At 43.2% G+C, this 23,534-nt stretch overlaps 1 protein-coding gene across 3 annotated transcripts in view; it reads left to right on the forward strand.

Moving 5' to 3' along the window:
* Positions 1-23,534, forward strand: part of LOC141067703 (UTP--glucose-1-phosphate uridylyltransferase-like) — a 247,900-nt gene that overhangs the window by 90,440 nt on the left and 133,926 nt on the right. For all 3 annotated transcript variants that reach the window (XM_073558121.1, XM_073558119.1, XM_073558120.1), the window contains exons 3-4: positions 16,910-16,999; positions 23,285-23,364. In XM_073558121.1, the coding sequence (XP_073414222.1) occupies positions 16,910-16,999; positions 23,285-23,364 (170 nt within the window). The remainder of the gene's footprint in view (positions 1-16,909; positions 17,000-23,284; positions 23,365-23,534) is intronic.

Below are 23,534 nucleotides of genomic sequence, written 5' to 3' on the forward strand. Positions count from 1 at the left end.
AAGTAAAGGAGCCGAATAACATTGCACGCCCCACTTTTCAGTTTTTGAATTAAGCACTGTAAACCGCAAAATATGGTAAATCTCTTATTGCTGTAATCACACCGACCCAAAGAATGTCGCCTAATCACTTATACTGCACAAGGAACAGCGTAAAAAAATTAGTAAAACTCTTAAATAAAAATTCTTCAGATGCTTTTGATTTTTTTTTCATTCTGCCTCCCAAAGATCACAGTAAGGCTCGGCGCACACTTATCCTGTGCTCTGCGCTGAGCGCTTACAACGGGGTTTCCATGTAAATCTATGAAATACATGATTCAGACGGAACCCCTGGCTGAAGATTCCCTATAATGAGGAAGATGGTATCACTGTGGATGCCTTAGGACCTGTGGTCTGGCGTTGTCTGTCTTTTTAGTATTTCATAAAAGTGCCGTCGGCCGCAGTTTTGTGCACCTCTGAAAAGGACACCGCTGAAGAGGCCAGACGGAGTCCAGAGTAACTCTGCTGCCTCATCATAGTGAATGGATCCATTGGGGGTTTCAACTGTCACGTCACTCGGAGATTTAGTTGGAAACCCCAAAGTAAGTGATCAGCATATAGCACCGAATAAATGTGATCATAAATGGTATGGGGAATGTTCCCAATAAAAGCTTCAACTCAATCCACAAAAAAGCACGTCCCCACTCAGGTCTCTTATCTGTTAATGGAAATATATGGGCTTCCACATCACTGGTAGCACAATGGCTCTGGAGAAGCGAAATGGCTCCTCACCCGCCAAAAGAAATTCAGCAAATTTTCCGCTCTCAAATCCAAATGCCCCCCCATCCATTCTGAACCCCACAGTGTGCTTAAACCACATTTAGCGCCCACATCTTTGGCATTTCAGTAGTGATGAGAGCCCACCTAATTTACAGGTGCGTGTCTCCAGAAGCATGAGCTGGGCATAATATATACTGGTCACTACAACGGCAGTTTGCCATTTTCACTCTCCGCTACAGGGCAAGTGGGAAGAGCTGGGCAAAGCTCCAGAATTGGCGCATCTAATAGATGCGCCTTTTCTGGGCAGCTGCGGGCTGCTGTTTTTAGGATGGGAGGGAGCCCATATCCATGGCCCCTTACCAGCCTGAGAATAGCAGCACGCACCTGTGAGTTTTGTCAGGTTGGTTCAAAAACATAGTGGGAACCCACGTCGGGTTTCTCATCATTCATTCTCTGCTTGTGCCGATTGCCGGAAGAGCAGGGGAGAATGAGAGCCGCGTTCACCACCTAACGCCGGGAACAGTGCTTACAGCGGCCTTCCGTGTGGAACTGATGCGGCACTCTGTTGCCACCCGTGTGCCGCCCGTATTACACACACTGACACTGATATCTCCGGTACCGGTTTTTCCGGTACTGGAAATATCAGGATGTGTGAAAGGGGCCTCAAAAGTAGTTTTCGACCACATATGGGGTATCTGTGAACTCAGGAGAAATTGCACAACAAATTTTGGGGTCCATTTTTTCCTGTTACCCTTGTGAAAATACAAAGTTTGGAGCTAAAAAAAAAGATTTTTGTGGTGAAAAATGTGATTTTTTTTTTTTTTTCTTTTTATTTTCACAGCTTAACGTTACAAACTTCTGTGAAGCACCTTGCGGTTCAAGGTGTTCAATACACATCTAGATAAGTCTCCAAAGGTGTCTAGTTTCCAAAATGATTAATACAAATATCAAAAAACTGACTATCATTTCCAAACATAAATCAGGTTTGAACAGATGCTTACCTAGAGTTGCCAACTCAAAAACAATCAAACAAGGCAACACTCTGCAGTGTCACAGTATGCAAACATGAAATATGAAAATTGAATTGCAATACTGCACCAGAAATATGAAAAATTAAGAATGCTTAGCGCATAAATTGGCCATTTCATGTGTACCTGGCAGCCACGATAAGGCGATTGTCGTTTGCCAGGACCTAATGCCAATCCTCTTAGTCAGTCTCTCTGGGAACCTAATATGAATCCTCTCTTGGACTAAAGTCTATGTCTCTATGGAGGAGTAGGATCCTGTTGCAATTAAAAATGGCATTACGCTGATACCTCCTGTGTGGGGGAAGACTACTGTTTGGCCGCACGGCAGGGCTTGGAAGGGAAAAGGCAAAATTTGACGTTTTGATCACATAATTGGCTGAAACCGAGAGCGGACTCCATGTTGTGTTTGTAGGACCCCTGATATGCCTAAACAGTGGAAACCCCCACTAGAGACACAATTTTGGAAATTAGACTGCTCAAGAAACTTATCTTGATGTGTGGTGAGCATAAGTTTATAACACAGAGCAAAGAAAATTTTAAAAAAATCACATTTTTCTTGCAAAATATTTCTTTTGGTCCCCAAATTTTTTATTTTTTCATGGGTAACAGGAGAAATTTCACAACAAAATGTGAGGTCCATTTTCTTCTGAGTGTGATAATACCTCATGTGTGGGTGAAAACTACTTTTGAGGCACAGTGCAAACATCAGAAAGGAAGAAATGCCATAATGGAGCTCAGATTTTGCTGAAATGGTTTAAGGGTGCCATGTCACATTAGCAGAGCCCCTGAGGAGCCAGAACAGAAGATTCCATCATAAGTGACCCCATTTTACAAGCTAAACCTATCAATTCATATAGGACACAATAATTATATTGTCACCACAGGTGTGTCACGGAATTTTATTCCATTGGGCAGTGAAGAAGAAAAAAATTACATTTTTACCACAAAAATTTTGTTATAGCCCCAGATTTGACATTTTCACATGGGAAAGATGGGAAAAAAATAGCACCAAAATTTGTCCCACAATTTCTAGATTGGCATTTGCAATCTATTTCAGCAAAATGTTTCAAAATTCAAATGGTGCCCCCTCCTTTCCGTGCCCTGCCACTTGTTTTTGTTTCTGGTTTCTGGCCACATATGAGGCATCAATGAGCTCAGAATTAGCTAACTAGATATCAAATTTGGGGTCCATTTTCTCGTCATCCCTTGTAAAAGTGAAAAATTTGGGTCTAAAGCAACATTTTAGTGAAAAAATTGCAATTTTTATTTTTTTCTTTGCATTTATTCCTTTGTAGCATTTAATGGGTTAAAAAAAATTCCTGACCACTGTTTCGAAGTATTTGAGGGTACAATTTTTAAAATGGTATCACTTTTGGTAGTTTCCAATATATAGACTTCTCAAATTCCATTTAGAGTGGGGAAAATAAGTATTTGATACGTTTCCCTGGGGAAAAATAAGTATTTGATACTACGCCAATTCAGGTGTACTTTGCCCTATTGGAGGCAGAGCCAAGTACTGCAGCGCTCAGGCACCTAGAAAGGTCAAAGAGGCCCCGAACTTGTGCACTGCAGTACTTTACTCTAATCAGGGCAGGAGTGCGATGTCGGAGAAACTGTGTGGATGACGTCATCCACACGAAGCAAAAAGGAGGATGGCTTTGCAAGAAGATGTGAGGCGCCGGACCAAGACCATCAACACCCCTCAGCCTAGACCACCCCTCATGTCTTTCAAGTCGGGTTGGAGGCTTATATACAGTGTTAAAGAAAGCTGAACATCCCTGAAGAAGGAGATATTCTGAAACAGGCGTGCGGGTGAGTGGACCATTGGGCCGCCGTGGGTGAATTTATTCAGGTAATGAGTGACTATGATATATTATATACCTCATGCTAATGATCATTATCTGCTGCTCTCACCCTACCAACCTATTGTGGACTATTTATTTACATACATAAGTCACTGTGACTAATATGATTGCAAACAATATTATCTATTCATATGGTCAAATACGCCCCCTGCATGTATAGCTGTGTGTTCATGTCGAATTTTAACCCTCGCCTATCCATGCCAGTTATTAGTAATTAATAAAGTTTTTGTATTCACAAGCATGGACTTTCTGATTGTCCTTTCTGGCTTTTTACTTTCCTTTTCATTATGTTAATGTTGACAACCAGTCTCAACTTTGTCCAGCTCATATGTTAGGAGCCGTGGATTTATATACAGGGTGGGCCATTTATATGGATACACCTAAATAAAATGGGAATGGTGACCGTTTTATTGCGTAGGGTGTCTTGCATTGAAATCTGCTGCAATGATCCGAGTACTGCGTTCACCAGACATCAATGCAATTTCTATCTGCTCCTCATGTGTTAACCTCTGCGACATGTCAATGGCTGTGAACAAAGAGAATCTTGTAAATAACTCATAGTTAAAACCAAGCACACCATTCTTTTTCTTGTGAAAGTCTCAATAAGTTTGATGTGCCACATAACCCTCTTCCCATTGGAAAAAATAAGTTGGATCCAAAATGGCTGCCATGGTCACCACCCATCTTGAAAAGTTTTCCCTCTCCCGTATACATTAAACAGTAAGCTGATATCACCAACCATTCCCATTTTATTTAGGTGCATCCATATAAATGGCCCACCCTGTACTTAATTATATGCACAGCAATGTACTGTCTTTATAACACTATATCCATGATACATTCCACCTCTAACATATCAATGCCTGTCATCAACACCTTACAGCATTATAGAAAGCTGTATAGCAGGCCTGAAAAGTGGTGGCCGTATCTCATATCGGTCAAACCTGGTGACAGGTTTGATTTAAGATGTAACTTTTGTTCATGTGTCTTGCAGTAAAACGCAAAAGCTGCACAAGTAATTATTGATATGTGAGGTTTCAATCTGTCTGAATTCTTTACAAGTCACATTCAGTTGGTTATCGGTAGCATACAATCTTTCAGCATCCAGCAAGTGAAGTAGACTTATCGCATCTTCACCATCAATTGCTCCTTCTACACGCTTACATTTCTTCTGATAATATTTATTTATTATATTCCCTTTTTCAGGACGTCCCTTCTGACAGCACCCTGGAGGTTGTCCTCCTCCTCCTTACCCCTCCCCACACACACGAAAGCACACAAGAAGTTAAAAAGTCCCTCCCCACCATCCTCCTTCAGTGTTTTTCCTGTCCCTGCATGAAGGGATGCACAAGAGAGAAGCTCAGCTTACCGGAAGGCTCGGGGATCATGGGCGCTGCTAATCCTTCCCCCTGTCACAAAGACCCGAGGCTGACACTCCAGTGGGGAGTCCCTCCCGATGAGGGACTCGCGGCTCCGACGCTGGCTGGCAGGACGCCGCTGTCTCCAGAAGTGTCGCGGTGGAGAAAGTCATCGCCCTTCCGGTGATGTCAGGGAAAATGCCAAACACGTGGTCAGCGTTCATTTCAGGGTGGAATGCGGAAGTACAGGCTGAGACAGGTAATAAAGCTGTTACCTGGGTCTCGGCGGCACAGGGCTTTCAGGAGGCACTATGGAGGATCCAGGCAAAACCAACAAGGACTACGAGGTAAGTGTACTGTTCACAGTCCCGTCCCCATTACAGGGTCCCTGACTATTCCCCTTTTCTCTACAATATACAGGACATGGAAACCCCATCGGTACCCCTGCCTGTGCCTAAACGGTCTGGCAAAGCTTCTGCAAATATCAGACGATGCCCTATATGCCTTGTAAAGTTACCAGAGACGTATGGCAGAACACTCTGTGACATCTGCACCACCAGAATTGTGAGGGAAGAGCAGCCATCCCTACTGTCTGAGATGAGGTCTCTGATTTGGGCAGAGGTCCATGCGTCCATATCTAGCCTTGCCTGTCTGCAACTTCCCAGTCCAGGTCCGTGTGCCAAGAGACCTCAGTGAGAGATGGAACTGAGCTCGGACAAGGAATCCCATCCCCTGGGGTCAGATTAGGAGTAAGAGGGTGAAGTATTATCGGAGGGTCCGAAACGGGGCAGGAGATATTTGTTTGCCTCAAAGGATACCGATGACTTAGTCCAGGCTATCAAAGATACGATGCAGGTGGAGGAGGTCCCAAAGCCGCAGTCCAGACAGGATGTGATGTTCGGGGGGTCTCAGAGCTGAAGCAGCGTGTGTTCCCAGTGAATGTCCACATCCGTTATTTAGCCCTGTAGGAGTGGGAGGATGCTGAGAGACGCTTGGTGATGGCATGAAATTTTAAGAATTGTCTACGTTTCAATCCTGAGGTCATTAAGATTTGGGAAGCGGTCCCCAAGATTGATGTACCAGTTGCCAGGAAGACATCCATCCCCTTTGAGGTATCTTCAAGCCTAAAAGACTCTATGGGTAGAAAGGCGGATAATCTACTGAAATGGGCTTTGGAGACATCCGCGGCTTTGTTCAAAACCAACATAGCCGCGACTTCAGTTACCAGGTCTATGTTTTCATGTATAGGGCAACTGAAGGAGCATTTGATCAGCAAAACTCCAAGGGAGGAAATCATAGCCTCCCTCCCTCTGATGAAATCTGCTACAGATTTTTTGGCAGATACATCTGCAAAATCGGTGAGGTTCTCTGCTAGAAATAGCTCTTTGTCTAATGCGGCCTGTAGTGCTATTTGGATGAAAACCTGGACAGGAGGCAACGTGTCAAAAAATAAGTTATGCTCTATTCCCTTCTCAGGGTTTAGGGTGTTCGGGCCTGCATTAGATGACATCTTAGAGAAAGCATCTGACAAAAAGAAGGGGTTTCCTGAGGGTAGGTTTAGAAGGAACCAGTCTTTTCGTAAACCAGGCCCTTCTCGGAGGCAATCTGATTACAGGGGGCAAGAGAAGTCCAGTACAGGAACCTATAACAAAAGAGGGAAGAGTAAAGGGTCCCTATTTGGGTCGAGTTCAAGATCAAGAAGACAATGACGCCATCCTTATCTGGGGTGACTCAAGCGCTTTGTAGCAAATTGGTTCCAGATTACCCAGGATCAGTGGGTGCTCAGAAGCATAGCAGATTGTTATGCGGTAGAGTTTACTGCACCTCTCCCGAAAGGTTTATCACTCCCCGTACCTTATCAACAGAGTCTCCCATGTTAGCAGACTTAAGGGAGCTTGGCCGTCATAATCCCCATTCCCCAGGCAGAAGAGAGCGAGGGTCACTACTCCCTGTTCACCATCTTCAAACCATCAGGAGAGTCCCACACCATAATAAACTTGAGGCCCTTAAACTGTTGGGTCAAATACAAAAGATTCAGAATGGAGTCGGCAAAATCTACAGTTCCTTTTCTAGACATGGATGCATTTATGTACACCCTCGACCTAAAAAGTGCATATTAACAGGTCCCTATTCACCCGGCATCCTAAAGATTTTTGAGATTTGCAGGAAAGATTCTGAATCGAACCTGCCACTTTCAGTTTCAGTGCCTTTTATTCGGTCTGGCATCAGCTCCCTGAGTATTTACCAAATTGGTGTCAGAGATGGGAGCCAAGGGATTATCATAGTGTCGTACTTAGACAACTTCATTCTGGTGGCAAATTTGGCGGAAGAACTCCGACGTTACAGGGAGAAAACCATATCTACAATGGAGTACCTCGGATGGAACATCAACAGGCAGAAATCGGACCTGGTGCCAGAAAGCAGGAAGATTTCCCTGGGTGTGCTACTAGACTCCAGGTGCAGAACATCCTTCCTACCAGAAGGAAAATAGGAAACGGTGCAAAACAGAGTCAGAGAGTTCCTGAGAAGTCGCGCTTCTATCAGGTCAGCAATGAAGATCTTAGGCCTCTGGATGGCTTGCATCTCTTGTGTCCGGTGGGCCCAATTCCAGTGAAGAGCCTTGCAGAGGGAAGTCTTGTCTGGTCGGCATCAGCCAACAATCGACAAAAGAATGTCTTTATCCCCGTCAGTGAGAAGATCACTGCTTTTGGTGGACTTAGCCAGAGAATCTAGAGGTGGGCATTCCTTGATTCGCCTCACCATGCGTGATTACCACGGATGCCATCAAATGGGGATGGGGGAGCACACTTGGAGGGAAGGATTCTCTAGGGCGGATGGCCACCAGAGAGCCAGTAGAAGTCATCCAGTTACAGGGAGCTCTACGCCACGTGGGAAGTCCTAAGACGAAATCAGGCAGCGCTAAAGGCCAGTATGTAAAGATCCTATCAGACAACTTGATGATGATATCTTTCCTGTAACACCAAGGGGGCCCCAGACACCAAGCACTCCAGGATCTGGCATACAAGATTTTTTCCTGGGCGGAGAAGATGGTCCTTTTGGTGGCGGCACTTCATCTTGAAAGGTCCCAAAACCTTGTGGCAGATTACTTGTGCAGACAGAAGATCTGTCCGATGAAACTGAACGAGGAGGTGTTCCAGTACTTGTGTAATCTCTGGGGTACACCTCAAATAGATTTATTTGCGACCAGGAAAAATACATAGATTGCCAGATTTTACTCCCTAAATCCATTGGACTAATCCAGAAGCTGTCGATACGTTGAGTCAGAAGTGAAGCAGGTCTCTTACTTATGCCTTCCCGCCGATAGCTCTTATTCCAGGGGTTCTCGGGAAGATCCAGGAGGATCAGGCAAAGGTACTTATTATCGCCCTATACTGGCCAAAGAGAAGTTGAATACCACTGCTAAAGGCTATGGCTTTGAAAGATGCGCTTATGCTTCCTCAGAGGGAGGATATAATCCACCAGGGCCCAGTCTTTCATCAGAACCCAGGAAGGTTTCATCTAGCAGCTTGGATCCTTAGCAGGACATACTAAGAGCTCAGGGATTATCGGTCCAGGTTATAACCACAATTCAGGCTAGTAGAAAGCCGGTCACCTCTGCAATATGCAACAAAATATGGAAAAGGTTTTGTTTGGAAGGTGGCAGGTCTGACGTTGTGGAAGGCAGCCCTAATATTCCAGGGGTCTTAGATTTCCTCCAAGCGAGTTTTAATTAGGGGCTTAGATGTAGCACCGCAAAAGTCCAGATATCGGTTTTAAGTGCATTTTTTTTACTTCATTGACCACTCACGCATAGGCCGCTAGATTTGTCAGAGTTGCATCCTACCATTAGGCGATCGGTGCCCCCTTGGAATTTGAATCTGGTTCTTTGAGCCCTCTGAAAAGAGCCTTATGTACCAGGGGAAAAGATGTCCATCTCATACCGGACCATCAAAACGGCGTTTCTAGTGGCCATAACTACTGCAAAATGAGTAGGTGAAATTCAGGCTCTGTGCACTCGGGTTCCGTATCTTCCGATATGGGAGGATCGTATAATCCTAAAATTAGACCCAGCTTTCTTACCAAAGGTCCTGTCAGAATCTAAACCAGGAGATTATCTTACCCTCCTTTTGTGAAAACCCTTTAAATCAGAAAGAACAGGCCCTTCACGCGTTGAACGTTAGACAGGCAGTCATTGAATATCTTGAGGTCACTCGTAGTTGGAGACAGGATCCTAACTTGTTTGTCTTACTTGGGGGTAAACATAAGGAGAAAAAAGCCTCTAAAACCACCATCGCAAGATGGATTACCTCAGCAATCTCCCTAGCCTATCAGTCAGAAGGGATCATTCCTCCCGAATGAATAAGAGTCCACTCAACGAGAGCAGTCTCCACCTCCTGGGCCAGGCTAGATACGTTTTGCGAGCATTATAAATTAGACGTGTTATCTAGTCAACAAACTGCCTTTGGGAGAAAGTTTCTCCAGGCAGTGTTCCCACTCTGAGGAGGTACTTTTTGGTATTTTCCAGGGTGCTGTCAGGAGGGATGTCCTGGAAAATAGTATTAGACCTACCTGTAATTATGTTTCCAGGAGTCCATCCTGACAGCACGGTTAGTTCCCTCCCTGTTTGTGTTGTTTCATGATGTCTTAATATGATATCGGTTGAAATAAATTTGCTAAATTACATCAGCCATGGTGTGGTACTTGTTAAAACACTGAGGGAGATGGGTGGGGAGGGGCCCTTTTAACATCTCATGTGCTTTCCTGTCCCTGTAAGAAGGAGGAGGACCACCTCTAGGGTGCTGTCTGGATGGACTCCTGGAAACATAATTACCGGTAGGTCTAATATCTATTTTCATATCTATCTGACATCCTGTTTGCTCTTTGTCACTGAAGGGGCTCTGGTATCTCATAACTCTCACTTTCCGCAGGACGTCCTCGTCTTGTCTCCTGGTACCATCTGTCTGCTGATAGTTGGAAACTTCATCCAATCTGATCTCAGGCTTCACCAGTGTGGATGCAAACAAACAAACTGCAGATACACACCAGACATTCTAACTGACAATGAATAACAACAGAATAATAGGAAGACATGGGGAGCTAGAACCACATGCACACCCCATTCACCTATGTTTATCCCCTTACAATTTGCTTTTATTTCATTTGGGGCACTGTAGCATTTAAGGTGTTTGTCCACTAGTGAAGAACCACTTTAAACTTTCAAGTAAGATTTTTGTTATGTGATGCATAGGTGCCTTACTTGAAACTTTTGGTGCACCATTTGCCTTGACAATGTTGGCAACATCTATAAGACAGTTGGAAAACCAAGGAACGGGTTGTCCTGATGGCACAATTATTCTCCATGAAAATTGACACCAATCGACTTCCCATATCACCTATTCTCATTTCATGCAGTTTGTCTGCCCATGTAAAAGGACTCTTGAGGCAGAAATGAGGAGGTACCCAGAGGTAATGTCATCCAGCAGCATCAAGCTCAGGTAATATAGTCGCTGCAAAGGTCAAATCATCAGTTTTCACTGCCCGCCCATCTGACAACTGTCCATCAGTCAATAGCTATCTCTACCATCTTCACACAGGATCACTCTGCTCGGCCAAGGTTTTCTGTGTCCTCTATTAGACTTTTTTCAGTAGATTATCTCCAGGAGGAGCAACAAAAATTAACAGCTGGGATCTTTCTCTCCACTGACAGTGTCTGTCTAGGGAGAGTCGGAAATCCCCTATTAGACTGTTAATTACTAGCTGGTTTAGCAAACTTTACTCTAATCTATATGGTGACTAAAGGGCCTTTTACACATAGCGAGATAGCTAGCGATATCGCTAAAGCATCACCGATTTTGTGACGCAACAGCGATATCGCTGGCGATCTCGCTTTGTGTTACACGTACCTGCAACCAGCCCCCCCACTGGATATCGCTGATTGTGCTCGAATGTCCTGGGCCATTTTTTCCTCGTTGGCGTCCCGCTGGCGCCGACTAGCGACGCATGGACGCAGGCGGAAGTCATCATCGCTACGGTGTGACAGGTAAGAGCAACCACCGACGGATCGCTTATCGCTGCTGCGTCGCTGGTGAGATCTGCCTGTTTGGCAGCTCACTAGCGACCATTTAGCGATGCACCAGAGATCCTGACCAGGTCCTATCGTCGGGATCGCTGGTGCATCGCTAAATGTAACGGGACCTTTAAGGTCCAAGATAATCAGTTTAATCTGTGAGTGCAGTTTTGCTCAATGCATTGTTACTCATTATTCTTCCTAACTATATTTGAGGAAATAAATATTTTCAAATGGAAATTAATTATGACAGGTGGTTTATGTTTATACATAGTGGGTATGGAAAGTATTCCGACCCCTTTAAATTTTTAACTCTGTTTCATTGCAGCTATTTGGTAAATTCAAAAAAGTTCATTTTTTTTCTTATTAATGTACATTTTACACCCCATCTTGGTTGAAAAAAAAAAAAACAAATGTAGACATTTTTGCAAATTTATTAAAAAAGAAAAGCTGAAATAGCACATGGTCATAAGTATTCAGACCCTTTGCTCAGTATTGAGTAGAAGGACCCTTTTGAGCTAGTACAGCTATGAGTCTTCTTGGGAATGATTAAACAAGTTTTTCACACCTGGATTTGGGGATCCTCTGCCATTCTTCCTTGCAAATCCTCTCCAGTTTCGTCAGGTTGCATGGTGAACGTTGGTGGACAGCCTCTTTCATGTCTCTCCAGAGATGCTCTATTGCGTTTAGGTCATGACTTTGTCTGGGCCCATCAAGAATGGTCACAGAGTTGTTTTGAAGACACTCCATTGCTATTGTAGCTGTGTGCTTAGGGTCATTGTCATTTGGAAGGTGAACCTACCCAAGTCTGAGGTTAGAGCACTCTGGAAGTGGTTGTCATCCAGGATATCTCTGTACTTGGCCACATTCATGTTTCCTTCAATGGCAACCAGTCGTCCTGTCCCTGCAGCTAAAAAAACACCATTATAGCGTGATGTTGCCACCATCATGTTTCACTGTTGGGATTGTATTGGGCAGGTGATGAGCAGTGAATGGTTTTCTCCACACATAACGCTTAGAATTATCACCAAAAATGTCTCTCTTCCTCTCATCAGACCAGAGAATCTTATTTCTCATAGTCTGGGAGTCCTTTATGTGTTTTTGTTATCAAACTCTGTGCGGGCTTTCATGTCTTGCACTGAGGAGTGGCTTCCGTCTGGCCACTCTGCCATAAAGGCCCGACTGGTGGAGGGCTGTAGTGATAGTTGACTTTGTGGAACATTCTCCCATCTCCCTACTGCTTTGGAGATCAGCCACAGTGATCCTGGGGTTCTTGTTTTCCTCTCTCACCAAGGCTCTTCTCTTTCGATTGCTCCGTTTGGCTGGATCGCCAGGTCTAGGAAGACTGGTGGTCCCAAACTTATTCCATTTAAGGATTATGGAGGCCACTGTAATTTTAGGAACCTTGAGTTGTTGTGAGTTCATTTTCCCCTTCACCATTGAGGTCTGATGAACTCCCTCTTCTGGTGAAGGAAGGTAGTGAGGCTGATTACCAAGCACCTGGGCAGGATGATGATGACTGGGTTACGGGAATTACTGACTGGATATAAGGCAGCCGACGCCCTTCTGCCTTGCTGGTGATCTCTCTGAGGGATTCTAGGAGACCAGTCTGATTCCTGCTCTTCAAAAGCTAAGTTTTCTGCTCTACTTTTTGCATTTGTGTTTTCGGGTTTGTTTTTGCATTGTTTTCCTTGATTTCTGCCATTCCCTGCTGGGGTGAGCTGAATTCCTTTTTGCTCTGTCTTCAGAAAATACCTGAGTACTGATATAGTCTTTTTGAAGCCTAACGTCTTCAGGGCTTTTTTCCCTATCAGCTGTTGGCTCTTGTTTTTGATAGGGTTTTGGTGGATTATAGACAGCAGCTTTTCTATCCTGTCCTATCTAGTTAGCTTGGGCCCCATCATTTGCTCAGCCTATCTTTCTATCTGTGTGTTTTTTCATCTTGCTTCACCGTCATTATATGTTAGGGGCTGCCTATTGCTTTGGGGTCTGCTCTGGGGCAGTTTAGATTTCCCTTTCTGTCTTTAGGCTATGTAGTTCTCCGGCTGTGATCGAGGGGTCTAGGGCACCGTAGGAACCCCCCACGGCTACTGCTAGTTGTTGTTGATAGGTTCAGGGGTCTGCAATCCGATAGCTGCCAACTTCTCTGGTTTTCTGGACTTAGCTAGTATTTCTGTTTTTGCCTCCTACGGTGACTCATTCATAACATTGAGTACTGCAGAAATTGTTTTGTAACCTTGGCCAGATGTGTGCCTTGTCACAGTTCTGTCTCTGAGCTCCTTGGCCAGTTCCTTTTGACCTCATGATTCTAATTTGCTCTGACATGAACTGTGAGCTGTGAGGTCTTATATAGACAGTTGTGTGCCTTTAGAAATAAAGTCCTATCAGTTTAATTAAACACAGCTGTACTCCGATGAAGGAGTAGAGCCATCTCAAGGAGGATCACAAGGAAATGGACAGCATGTGACTTAAATATGAGTGTCTGAGCAAAGGGTCTGAATACTTATGACCATGTGATATTTCGTTTTTTCTTTAATAAGTTTGCAAAAATTTCTACATATCAGTTTTTATTTTCAGTCAAGATGGGTGCAGAGTGTACATTAATGAGAAAAAAATGATCTGTTTTGAATTTACCAAATGACTGCAATGAAACAAAGAGTGAAATATTTAAAGGAGTCTGAAAAATTTCCGTACCCACTGTATGTGTGCGTGTATGTATGTGTGTGTATATATATATATATATATATATATATATATATATATAATATTATACAGCTCTGGCAAAAATTAAGAGACCACCGCATCAAAACCCTGTCATGGGCAGCTCATTCTCCATACCTGAACTCAATTGCAAACCTCTGGAATGTAATCAAGGGGATGATGGATAGTCGCAAACCATCAAAGAAGGTCTGCTTAAGTTTTTGTGACAGAAGCAGTGTGAAAGACTGGTGGAAAGCATGCCAAGATGCATGAAAGCTGTGATTAAAAATCATGGTTATTCCACAAAATATTGATTTCTGAACTCTTCCTGAGTTAAAACATTAGTATTGTTTCTAAATGATTATGAACTTGTTTTCTTTCATTATTTTAGGTCTGAGAGCACTGGGCGTTTTTTTTTTTTAATTTTAACCATTTCTCCTTTTCAGAAAAAAAAAACAAAATTTAGTGCTTGGAAATTCGGAGACATGTTGTCAGAAGTTTGTAGACTAAGAGAACAATTTACAAACAAATGAAAAAAAGTGATCATAAAGTCCTGAAGTATTTATAAATATAGAAATATTTTTATTAATTACAAAACAGTAATTATAAAGGTAGGGAAAAACCATAGTATACATAACAGTTTCCAACACGGGACGTGGGTGTAAATGCTTACCAAAAATGTCAAAAATTACAACAAATCATATAGGTATACCACCATTTTAAAATATATAGCAGATATATTTCCCCCAGTGGTAAGTAATTAGTGCCTATTTCAGTACAGATCCCTGATCGGTATCATATAGCAGGTAACTATAGACCATATTGTTGCCATCTGATAATAATATTCACTAAGGTCCTTATAGACATACCTGGGAAAATCTTCACGCTTCGGCGAAGCCTTTGTCAGGGGGCGTATTGTAAAGAATAGTGGGGATTTTAAAAAGGGGCAGGAACCAATTGGAGTCGACCCGGAAGTGCTGTCATGTTACCAGGGCAACCCACCACCCAGTCACCTTTCACCGCATCTACCCGTGATGTGCTGGGAATATTCGTCACGGCCTCACTCTGGGATTCTGGGAGGCTTCTTATAGCCTCATTGTGGGGTCACTCTTTGTCACTTATACTCTGACCCTCAGCCGAGTGTGTGTGACCCTGGTGTGCTTTGTGCCTGTGCTACTTTATGCTTGTTTGGTTTTGATCTGGTTCTGTCCCTGTTACGAGTTCTGCCTGCCTCTCCGGTACTGCGCTGCTATCTCCGTTTATGACTCATTGCCTACGTTCTGACTATTCTCTGCTTGCCCCTTCGGTACTGCACTGTTATCTCTGTGTATGACTCATGGCCTACGTTCTGACTATTCTTTGCTAGTCCCTTCGGTACTGCACTGCTATCTCCGTGTATGACTCATTGCCTACGTTCTGACTATTCTCTGCTCGCCCCTTCGGTACCGCGCCGCCCTCTCCATGTATGACCCCCATTTGTCTGACCTGAGTTTCCCTCTCCTCTACTACAGGATCCCTGTAGTAAGCATCCTACACTCATCTCCAGCAGCAGGATGCTAAGCCCCACCCCTTGTGGTCACATGATCGTAGGTCCTTGTGCTTCCTACAACCTTCAGCCTCCCAGGTCTCATCTGCCTGAGCTTTCCCCGCTGCATCTGACTCCGGGCCCTACCGCAGTGTGGATGAGTCACCCTGCTCAGCCGTGGCAGTTTGCCGGCACTGACAGGATCCTGACAGACATTCGTGATGTCACCAGTCATGTGATAGATTACAGGGAGCGCAGTGGACCAATTACTCTCCAACTAGTTTCCGAAAAAACACGGTTTCCTTTATCAGGGAATTTCACAGTGGGTGCAAGACACAGTAGCTTGTACGCCTCTCCAAATCTCCGTCTAACCATTAGACCACCAGGTGTTGGGCAAAGCTGAAAATTAGACTCATCAGAAAAGATTACCTTACTCCAGTGCTCTATGGTCCATTTCTTATGTTCTTTGGCAAACTTCAGCCTGGCTCTCCTTTACTTCTCATTGATGAAAGGCTTTTTCTAGCTTTACATGACTTGAGTCCTGCCTCTAGGAGCCTGTTACGAACTGTTCTTGCCGTGCACTTCACCTCAGCTGCCATTTGCCATTCCTTTTGTAGGTCACTTGATGTCATCCTGTGGTTGCTGAGTGACATTCGAATAAGATGACGGTCATCCCGGTCAGTGGAGAGTCGTTTTTGCCCTCTGCCGGTCTGTAGCTTTGTTGTCCCCAATGTCTGCTGCTTGACTTTTTTGTAATGGACTGCCGTATTAAAAATTTTAAGGATGGAGGCAGCATGACGCTCACTGTATCCCCCTCTGCTAGTAAAGCCAGAATTGAGCCCTTCTTTTCCTCACTCAAGACTTTTCTTTTCAACTCCTTTGGCATGGTTAAAAGTAATTTTTTCATTCCTATTACTTTTGGGATATTACTAGCACTTTCTTTGCCATCCAGCTTGTCCTATTGCAAGAGGATTGTGAACACCACAGCAGGGTTTTTATACTTTCCTTTGATAAATAAGATTTTATTTAGGTGATCACCAAATCAGAAGCACATTAAGTAGAATGAGGTGTCCTGTGGTTGGAATTCAACTGACACTGGAATGGAATGGCTGTCAGACATGTAGAGAAGCTGATTTTTATAAAACTGTGCTTTGGTATCCTAATTTTTGCTAATATATAGTGTGTCCGTAAAGTCATGGTGCAGTTTTGACCAGTCACTGGAAAGCAACAAAAAACAATAGAAATGTGAAATCTGCTCCAAATTAAAGAAAAATTCTCCCAGTTTCATACCTATTCAGTGCAGTTTGATGTGGGCTCCATTTGTTGCCCTACACACATCCAAACGATAGTGAAGTTCTTGCCACACACGGGTAAGGACGTCTGGTGTAACGGTGAATAACGTCTTTGATGTTGTTGATACGTTCAATGTACACATGTTGCTTCACATAACCGTAAAAGTCTAAGGGTGTCAGATCCGGGGATCGTGGTATGCTTGTATACATTCCCGTGACTGGTCAAAAGTGCACCATGACTTTTCGGACACACTGTATATAATATTATACATTTTAATTTTTTCAAATGCACTGATTTTTTATTTTTTTTTTGTCTAGACCAACGAAATGTACTACGGTAAATTTAAAGAGTGGGCAAAGAACTATCCGTCTGTGACAGTAATTAGTGATGGGACATCTACAAATGAGGTATGTTGGTATCACAAACAGCAACAAAAAGTGAATACATAAAAATAATTTCTAAAGAATGTATAAAATATAAAACTAAAGAAGATCAGTGCGGCCCAGCAGAAAATACAATGTTTATACGCTTTTCTCTACATTTTTTTCACATACAATGGCGTGTAAAACTTTGGACACCCCTGGTGAAAACACTTCCTTTGTATTTTAGGGAAACTTTTTTTTTCATATTTTACATTTTAAAAATTACAAAAAGGAAAATGGGCCTATAGAAAAGTTTCGGTACTCCTCATAGTTAGTACCTTGTGGCACCCTCTTTTTAAAGTATCACAGCTTGTAAATGGTTTTTGTAGCCAGCCGAGAGTTCTTCAATTTTTATTGAGGGATTTTCAGCCATTCCTCCTTGGGAAAATTCTTCCAGTTCTGTGTGATTCCTTGGTCGTCTTGCATGCACTGCTATTTTGAGACCTAGCTTAGATTTTTCAATGATGTTCAGATCAGGGGACTGTGAGGGCCATTGTAAAACCTTCAGTTTGCACCTTTTGAGGAAGTCTATTGTGGATTTTGACTTGTGTTTAGGATCATTATCCATTTGTAGAAGCCATCCTCTTTTCAACTTCAGCTTTTTTAGAGTTGGTGTTAGGTTTGATGTTCTTTTCCTGAAATTCTGTTCCCTTTTTTTTACACACACACAGCGTTGAGCTGTGAAAATAAAAAAAATCTAATTTTTCCGACAAAAACGTTTTTTAGCCCCAAATTTTGTATTTTTACAAGGATAACAGGAGAAAATGGACCCCAAAATTTGTTGTGCAATTTCTCCTGAGTTCACCGATACCCTATATGTGGTCGAAAACTACTTTTGAGGAACAATGCGAAGCTCAGAAGGGAAAGAGCGCCATATTACAGTGCAGATTTTGATGGAGTGGTTTAAGCGTGATATGTCACATTGGCTGAGCCCTTGAGGTGCCAGAACAGGAGAGCTCCCCCATAAGTGACCCCATTTTATAAACTACACCTTTCAACAAATTCATCTACGGGTACAGTGATCATATTGACACCAAAGGTGTATCACAGAATTACCATTGTGCAGTGAAGAAAAAATAATTACATTTTTAACACCAAAATGTTGTTTTAGCCCCAGATTTTACATTTTCACACAAGTAGTGGGTAAAAATGGTAACACAATTTTGTCTCACAATTTCTGCTGAATGTGGCAATTCCCCATATTTGGCTGTACAAAACTGCTTAGCCACACGGCGAGATTCTGGAGGGACAAAGCGCTATTTGCCTCCTAGAGCACAGATTTTCCCAGAATAGTTTGCGGACTCTATATACAGAGCTCTTAAGTGGTAGAAGAGCAGAATTCCCCCTCAAGTGACCGCATTTTGGAAACTGTACCCCTTTGGAAAAGCATCTATAGGTGTAGTAATGATTTTGATTCCATGGGTGTTTTCCAGAAACAGGCAGATATTGCTGAGTGGAAACTTCCGTTGTAGTGACCAGTACATTACGCCCAGCTTATGCTTTTGGAGATATGCACCTGTAAATTATGGGGGCTCTCACCACTACAAAAATGTCAAACATGTTTATGCTAAATGTGGATTAGGCACACTGGGGCTAAGGCTGGTTTCACATTTGCGTTTTTTTTCGCGGTAATTTAGCGCTAAATAGCGCATGCGTTTTTTTTCCTATACTTTGCATGGGATGCGCTTATGTGCGCATACACATGCGTTTGTACGCGTTTTACCGCGCATGCGTTTTTTTGCGGTATGCGCTCGGGCGCACAAAATGCAACCTGTTGCATTTTTTGTGCGTCCGATTTGCCTCAAAAAAACGCATGCGCGCGCAATGCGTTTTTTTACAGCAAGACACCCAATATAAGTCTATGGGTGCGCATATGTGCGCATTGGCATGCTTATGTATGCGTTTTTTTGCACATGCGTTTTATTTTGTTAACCATGGAATTTAGGGGTTTGGGTTAGAGTTAGGGTTAGTTAAGGGGGGTTAGGGTTAGGGTCAGGGTCAAGGTTAGGGTTGGGGTTAGGGTCAGGGTTAGGGTTAGTTAGGGTTTAGGGTTTGGGTTAGGGTTAAGTATGGTTTGGTTAAGGGTTAGGGTCAGGGTTAGGGTTAGTTAGGGTTTAGGGTTTGGGTTAGGGTTAAGTATGGTTTGGTTAAGGGTTAGGGTCAGGGTTAGGGTCAGGGTTAGGGTTATTAAAGTCATGGTTTGGGTTAGTGTGAGGGGCCACCTAATGTTGGAAAAAAACGCAAACGCGGTAAAAATGCACTAAAAACGCATACAAACGCATAAAAAAGCTGCGTTTTTTTCATGCATGCTCATAAAAATGCTTGAAAAAAACGCAGCAGTTGTATGCTTTTGTATGCGTTTTTTCAATGCGTTTTTTTGCGGGAAAAACGCGCTGCAAAAAAAAGCAAGTGTGAAACTAGCCTAAGAAGGGTGGGAGAGTGTCATTTGGATTTGGGAGCAGTGGATTTCCTTTGGCGGGTGAGGAACCATTTCGCCTTTCCAGAGCCTTTGTGCTACCAGTAACGTGGAAGCCTCCTTTATTTCTGTTAAGGCCCCTTTCACATATCAGTTTTTTGCCATCAGTCACAATCCGTCGTTTTTTGAAAAAACGAATCCGGCGACTGATGCCGCTGGATCCGTTTTTTTCTCATAGACTTGTATTAGCGACGGATGGCCGCACGTTTTGTCAGTCATTCACTGGATCCGTCGGAAATTCTTTGTTCGGCGGCCGGACACGACACTCAAAGTAACGTTTTTTGTGTCCGTCGAAAGATTGGACTGTCCGACAAATGACGGAATCCGACAAATGATTCCGTTTTTTAAACTGCGCATGCTCCGACACTGTGTGTGTGTATGGTGTGTGCGGGCTATGTGTGTGGGGGGGGGTCTGCAGGTCTGTGCGGGGATCTATGCGGGGGTATGTGGGCCTATGCGGAGGTCTGTGCGGGGGCCTGCATGTATGTGTGTGTTTGTATGTGTGTGTATGCAGGCATCGTCCGATGGGACTACAAGTCCCATCGGTCTATGCCTGCTACAGTGACAGTGATTGACACATTAGCCAATGATGGGACATTAAATTTATATGGCTATATATGTATGGATATAGCCATACATATATAGCCATAGATATATCTATGGATATATCTACAGATATATCTATGTATTCTATCTAGAAAAAGAAAAAATTGACCAGATCCGACAGGAAATTATCTCCCAATCACCTCATAACATGCACTGTCCTCCCTCCCCCACTGCATCTAGCTCAAAAATATTTTGTTATATAAGCCTGATGAAGGGACGTAAGCAGTCCCGAAAGCTTGCCTTGTAACATCATTTACTACTATTTGTTAGCCATTAAAAGATATCATACCCACAAGATTCCTATTTTCTTTCTCTCACTGAGAGCACTTTAAAGAATGTCCAGGAATACATCAGAAAAATGGCACCAAAAGATGAGATGCTGAGAGAATGCCTAAGGCAGCAACAACAGATCTGGAAGGAAGAAAAGGAACATGAATCGTCATGGCAAGACAAGCCGCTGCATGGGATGTACCATTGACAGATAATGCAGGTGGCTGACATGGAGAAATCCTACCAATGGCTGGAGAAAGCTGGACAGCACAGAGGCACTAATCACAGCACGACAAGAGTAAGCTCTAAGTACCAGGTCCATAGAAGCAGGAATCTACCACACAAGACAAGACCCAAGGTGCAGACTATGCAAAGAAACTTCTGAAACAGTCCAACACATAGTGGTAGGATGCAAAATACAAGCAGGAACAGCGTATACCAAGTAGCGGGAATTGTATACAGGAACATCTCCACAGCATATAGGCTAAGTCCCCCTAAGTTCAGATGGGAGACCCCAGAGAAAGTGGTGGAGAATGAAAGGGCAAAAATCCTGTGGGACATCAAGATCCAGACAGATAAGCAGGTGTTGGCTAACCAACCAGACATTTTGATAGTAGACAAGTACCAGAAGACAGCAATGATAATAGACGTGGCAGTGGCAAGTTACAGCAACATCAGAAATAAGGAATATGAGAAGTTGGACAAATCCAGGACCTCAAAGGAGAACTGGAGAAAATGTGGAAGGTGAAGGCAACAGTGATTCCAGTGGTGATAGCAGCACTTGGAGCAGTGACCCCTAAATTGGGAAAATGGCTACAACAGATCCCAGGAGCAACATCTGAGCTCTCTGTCCAGAAATCGCAATACTGGGAACAACTAAGATCCTGCGCAGAACCCTCAAACTCCCAGGCCTCTGGAAGAGGACCCGAGAATGAGGAAGGACAAAAAAAAGACCACCCCCAGTGGGAGGTGAGTAGAACATTTTTATTTTGTTTTTGTTATTTTTACACTTTTTGTTTTACTCTTTTTACATTGTCCCAGGATGTGACATCACTGTATACTGACAGATATGAAAATCTGTAAAGTTTCTGCACTGCAGAGCATCAGAGTAGCGTCTGATATGCAGGTAAGGAGGCATGTCAGCTCCTGCTCTTAGCAGACACCCGATCGCGGTAGTGCTCAGGGTGAGCCCCCTCGATTGCAGCACCGTTTTCAGTGAAGGCTTTAATAATATGCACTTAATGAAAAATAGAAACAATTTTTCAAAACATCTTGATTTGAGTATAGAATTTGAGCACCACATGCAGAAATACATGCACTTACTTAACTTCATTGATAGCAAGCTAAGGTTTTGTCATTGTCTCATTGGTCGGGGTCCAGCACTCGGCACCCCTGTTGACCAGCTATTTTCAGTGGCAGCCGCCGGCGGTTGTGTAGTACCCTGTGGCGGTCACTACAAGTAGACTACCAAGCTCCAAAAGTAATTCTGGCCTACAGCCGCTGGCACCCATAACAACTGATCGATGGGGGTGTTGGACCCCGGCCCATCAGACTTTGATGCCCTATCAGGGGTAGAAGAAGACCCAGCAGTTACCTAGCACTAGCCTTTCTTCAGGTAATAAATAACATGCATTAATTCCTCTATCTATTACAGTTTGTACTTGTCTTTGTTTTGGGTTTTAAGGTTAAAACTCTTCTATTGCTTATCAATGAGTGTAGTACATATAGCAAACTAACACACTGAGATGCTATATCAGCATGTAATTCCATGTTTGATGTTTGACATCTCTCTTGTCTTTTTCAGCAAAAAGATGCATTACTAGGCTGACTTATAGGATTGTGCAAACGCTGTTCTAATTAAACTCACCTTGGCTGTCAGTCAATTTCTTGTTCTTTCCACATTATCAATGAAGGTTTTTTATGCATTTTTTACCATGTTTAATTAATCATCGAAAATGATTTCTTTTTTTTATCCAATATATATTTTTTTGCTGCATCTCCATGTTGACACGAGGTATCTTTTAGATTTTAATTTTGTATTGATTATTTTGTGCTGTAAATTTATTTAATAAAATTTATGTCTATTCTAGTTATGGGTACAAACACTCCTTTTTTTCCCAGATTAGATCTGGGTTTGTGTTTATTTATTCAGTGTACGGAGTGTGACCTAGTCAAGGTCTTAGGCCTGTTTCACACTTCCGTTTTCAGGCGTCAGTCACAATCCGCCATTTGGGGAAAAAACGGATCTGACGGATTTTTGCCCCATAGACTTGTATTGGCGGCGGATTGTGACGGATGGCTTTCCGTTGCGTCCTTCATTCGATGGATCCATCATAAAATTGGGGTCCGTCTGGCAGAAAAAACGTCTATAGGAGCGGTTTTGGTCTGCGTCGAAAAGGTGGATGGTGACGGATCCGCCGCTGTCCGTCGTCTGGTAGAATGGACGCCTATGGGTGACGGATCTGTCCCCGTGCGTCACATGACAGAATCAGTTGACGTATTCCGTTTCTTTAAACTGAGCATGCCCGGAAGAATTTCCTTTTATGACATTTAACCCCAAAAGCCGTTCTGGCACAGAAAATTTCTTTATCTCCTCTCTCTCTCTCTCCAGAATCATGTTTAAATTCCAAAATCTGCAGTTTTGACGGATCCGTTAGAAAAACGGATGCAACTGATTAAACGGATCCATTTTTTCAGAGGATCCGCTAGACGGATCAGTCGAAAAAACTGATCAGTTGCATCCGTTTGCATCCGTTTTTCACTAATTTCGGCGGATCTGTCATTCCGTTAAAACGGCGGATTTTGACTGATGCCAGAAAACTGAAGTGTGAAACATGCCTTATGGACTAATATGTGCACTCAGTAATCTAGGCTTGTATCTTTTTTCTTTCTCATTTAATGCATCTATTTTATTGTAGGAGCGACTAGGTGCTGTGTCTTGCCTTCAACTAACCATTGAGAAATTTAATATAGAAGACGGTATAATTGTTATTGGAGGGTAAGTATATGTGTTTTTCTGTATTTTTATTTTTATTTTATAACTTTTCTTTCCTTGACAGTGACTGCCAGGAAAGGCGATCGGTTAGGTCAAAAGTAACCGCTTTTTACCCTTTTCTTTTTTATTTGCTGCCACTCCCCTGAGGGTTCCGTTTTTTTTTTATTAATACA

Source organism: Dendrobates tinctorius, unplaced genomic scaffold (assembly GCF_039654945.1).
Source record: "Dendrobates tinctorius isolate UK_male_01 unplaced genomic scaffold, ASM3965494v1 ptg000254l, whole genome shotgun sequence".
Classification (NCBI taxonomy): domain Eukaryota; kingdom Metazoa; phylum Chordata; class Amphibia; order Anura; family Dendrobatidae; genus Dendrobates; species Dendrobates tinctorius.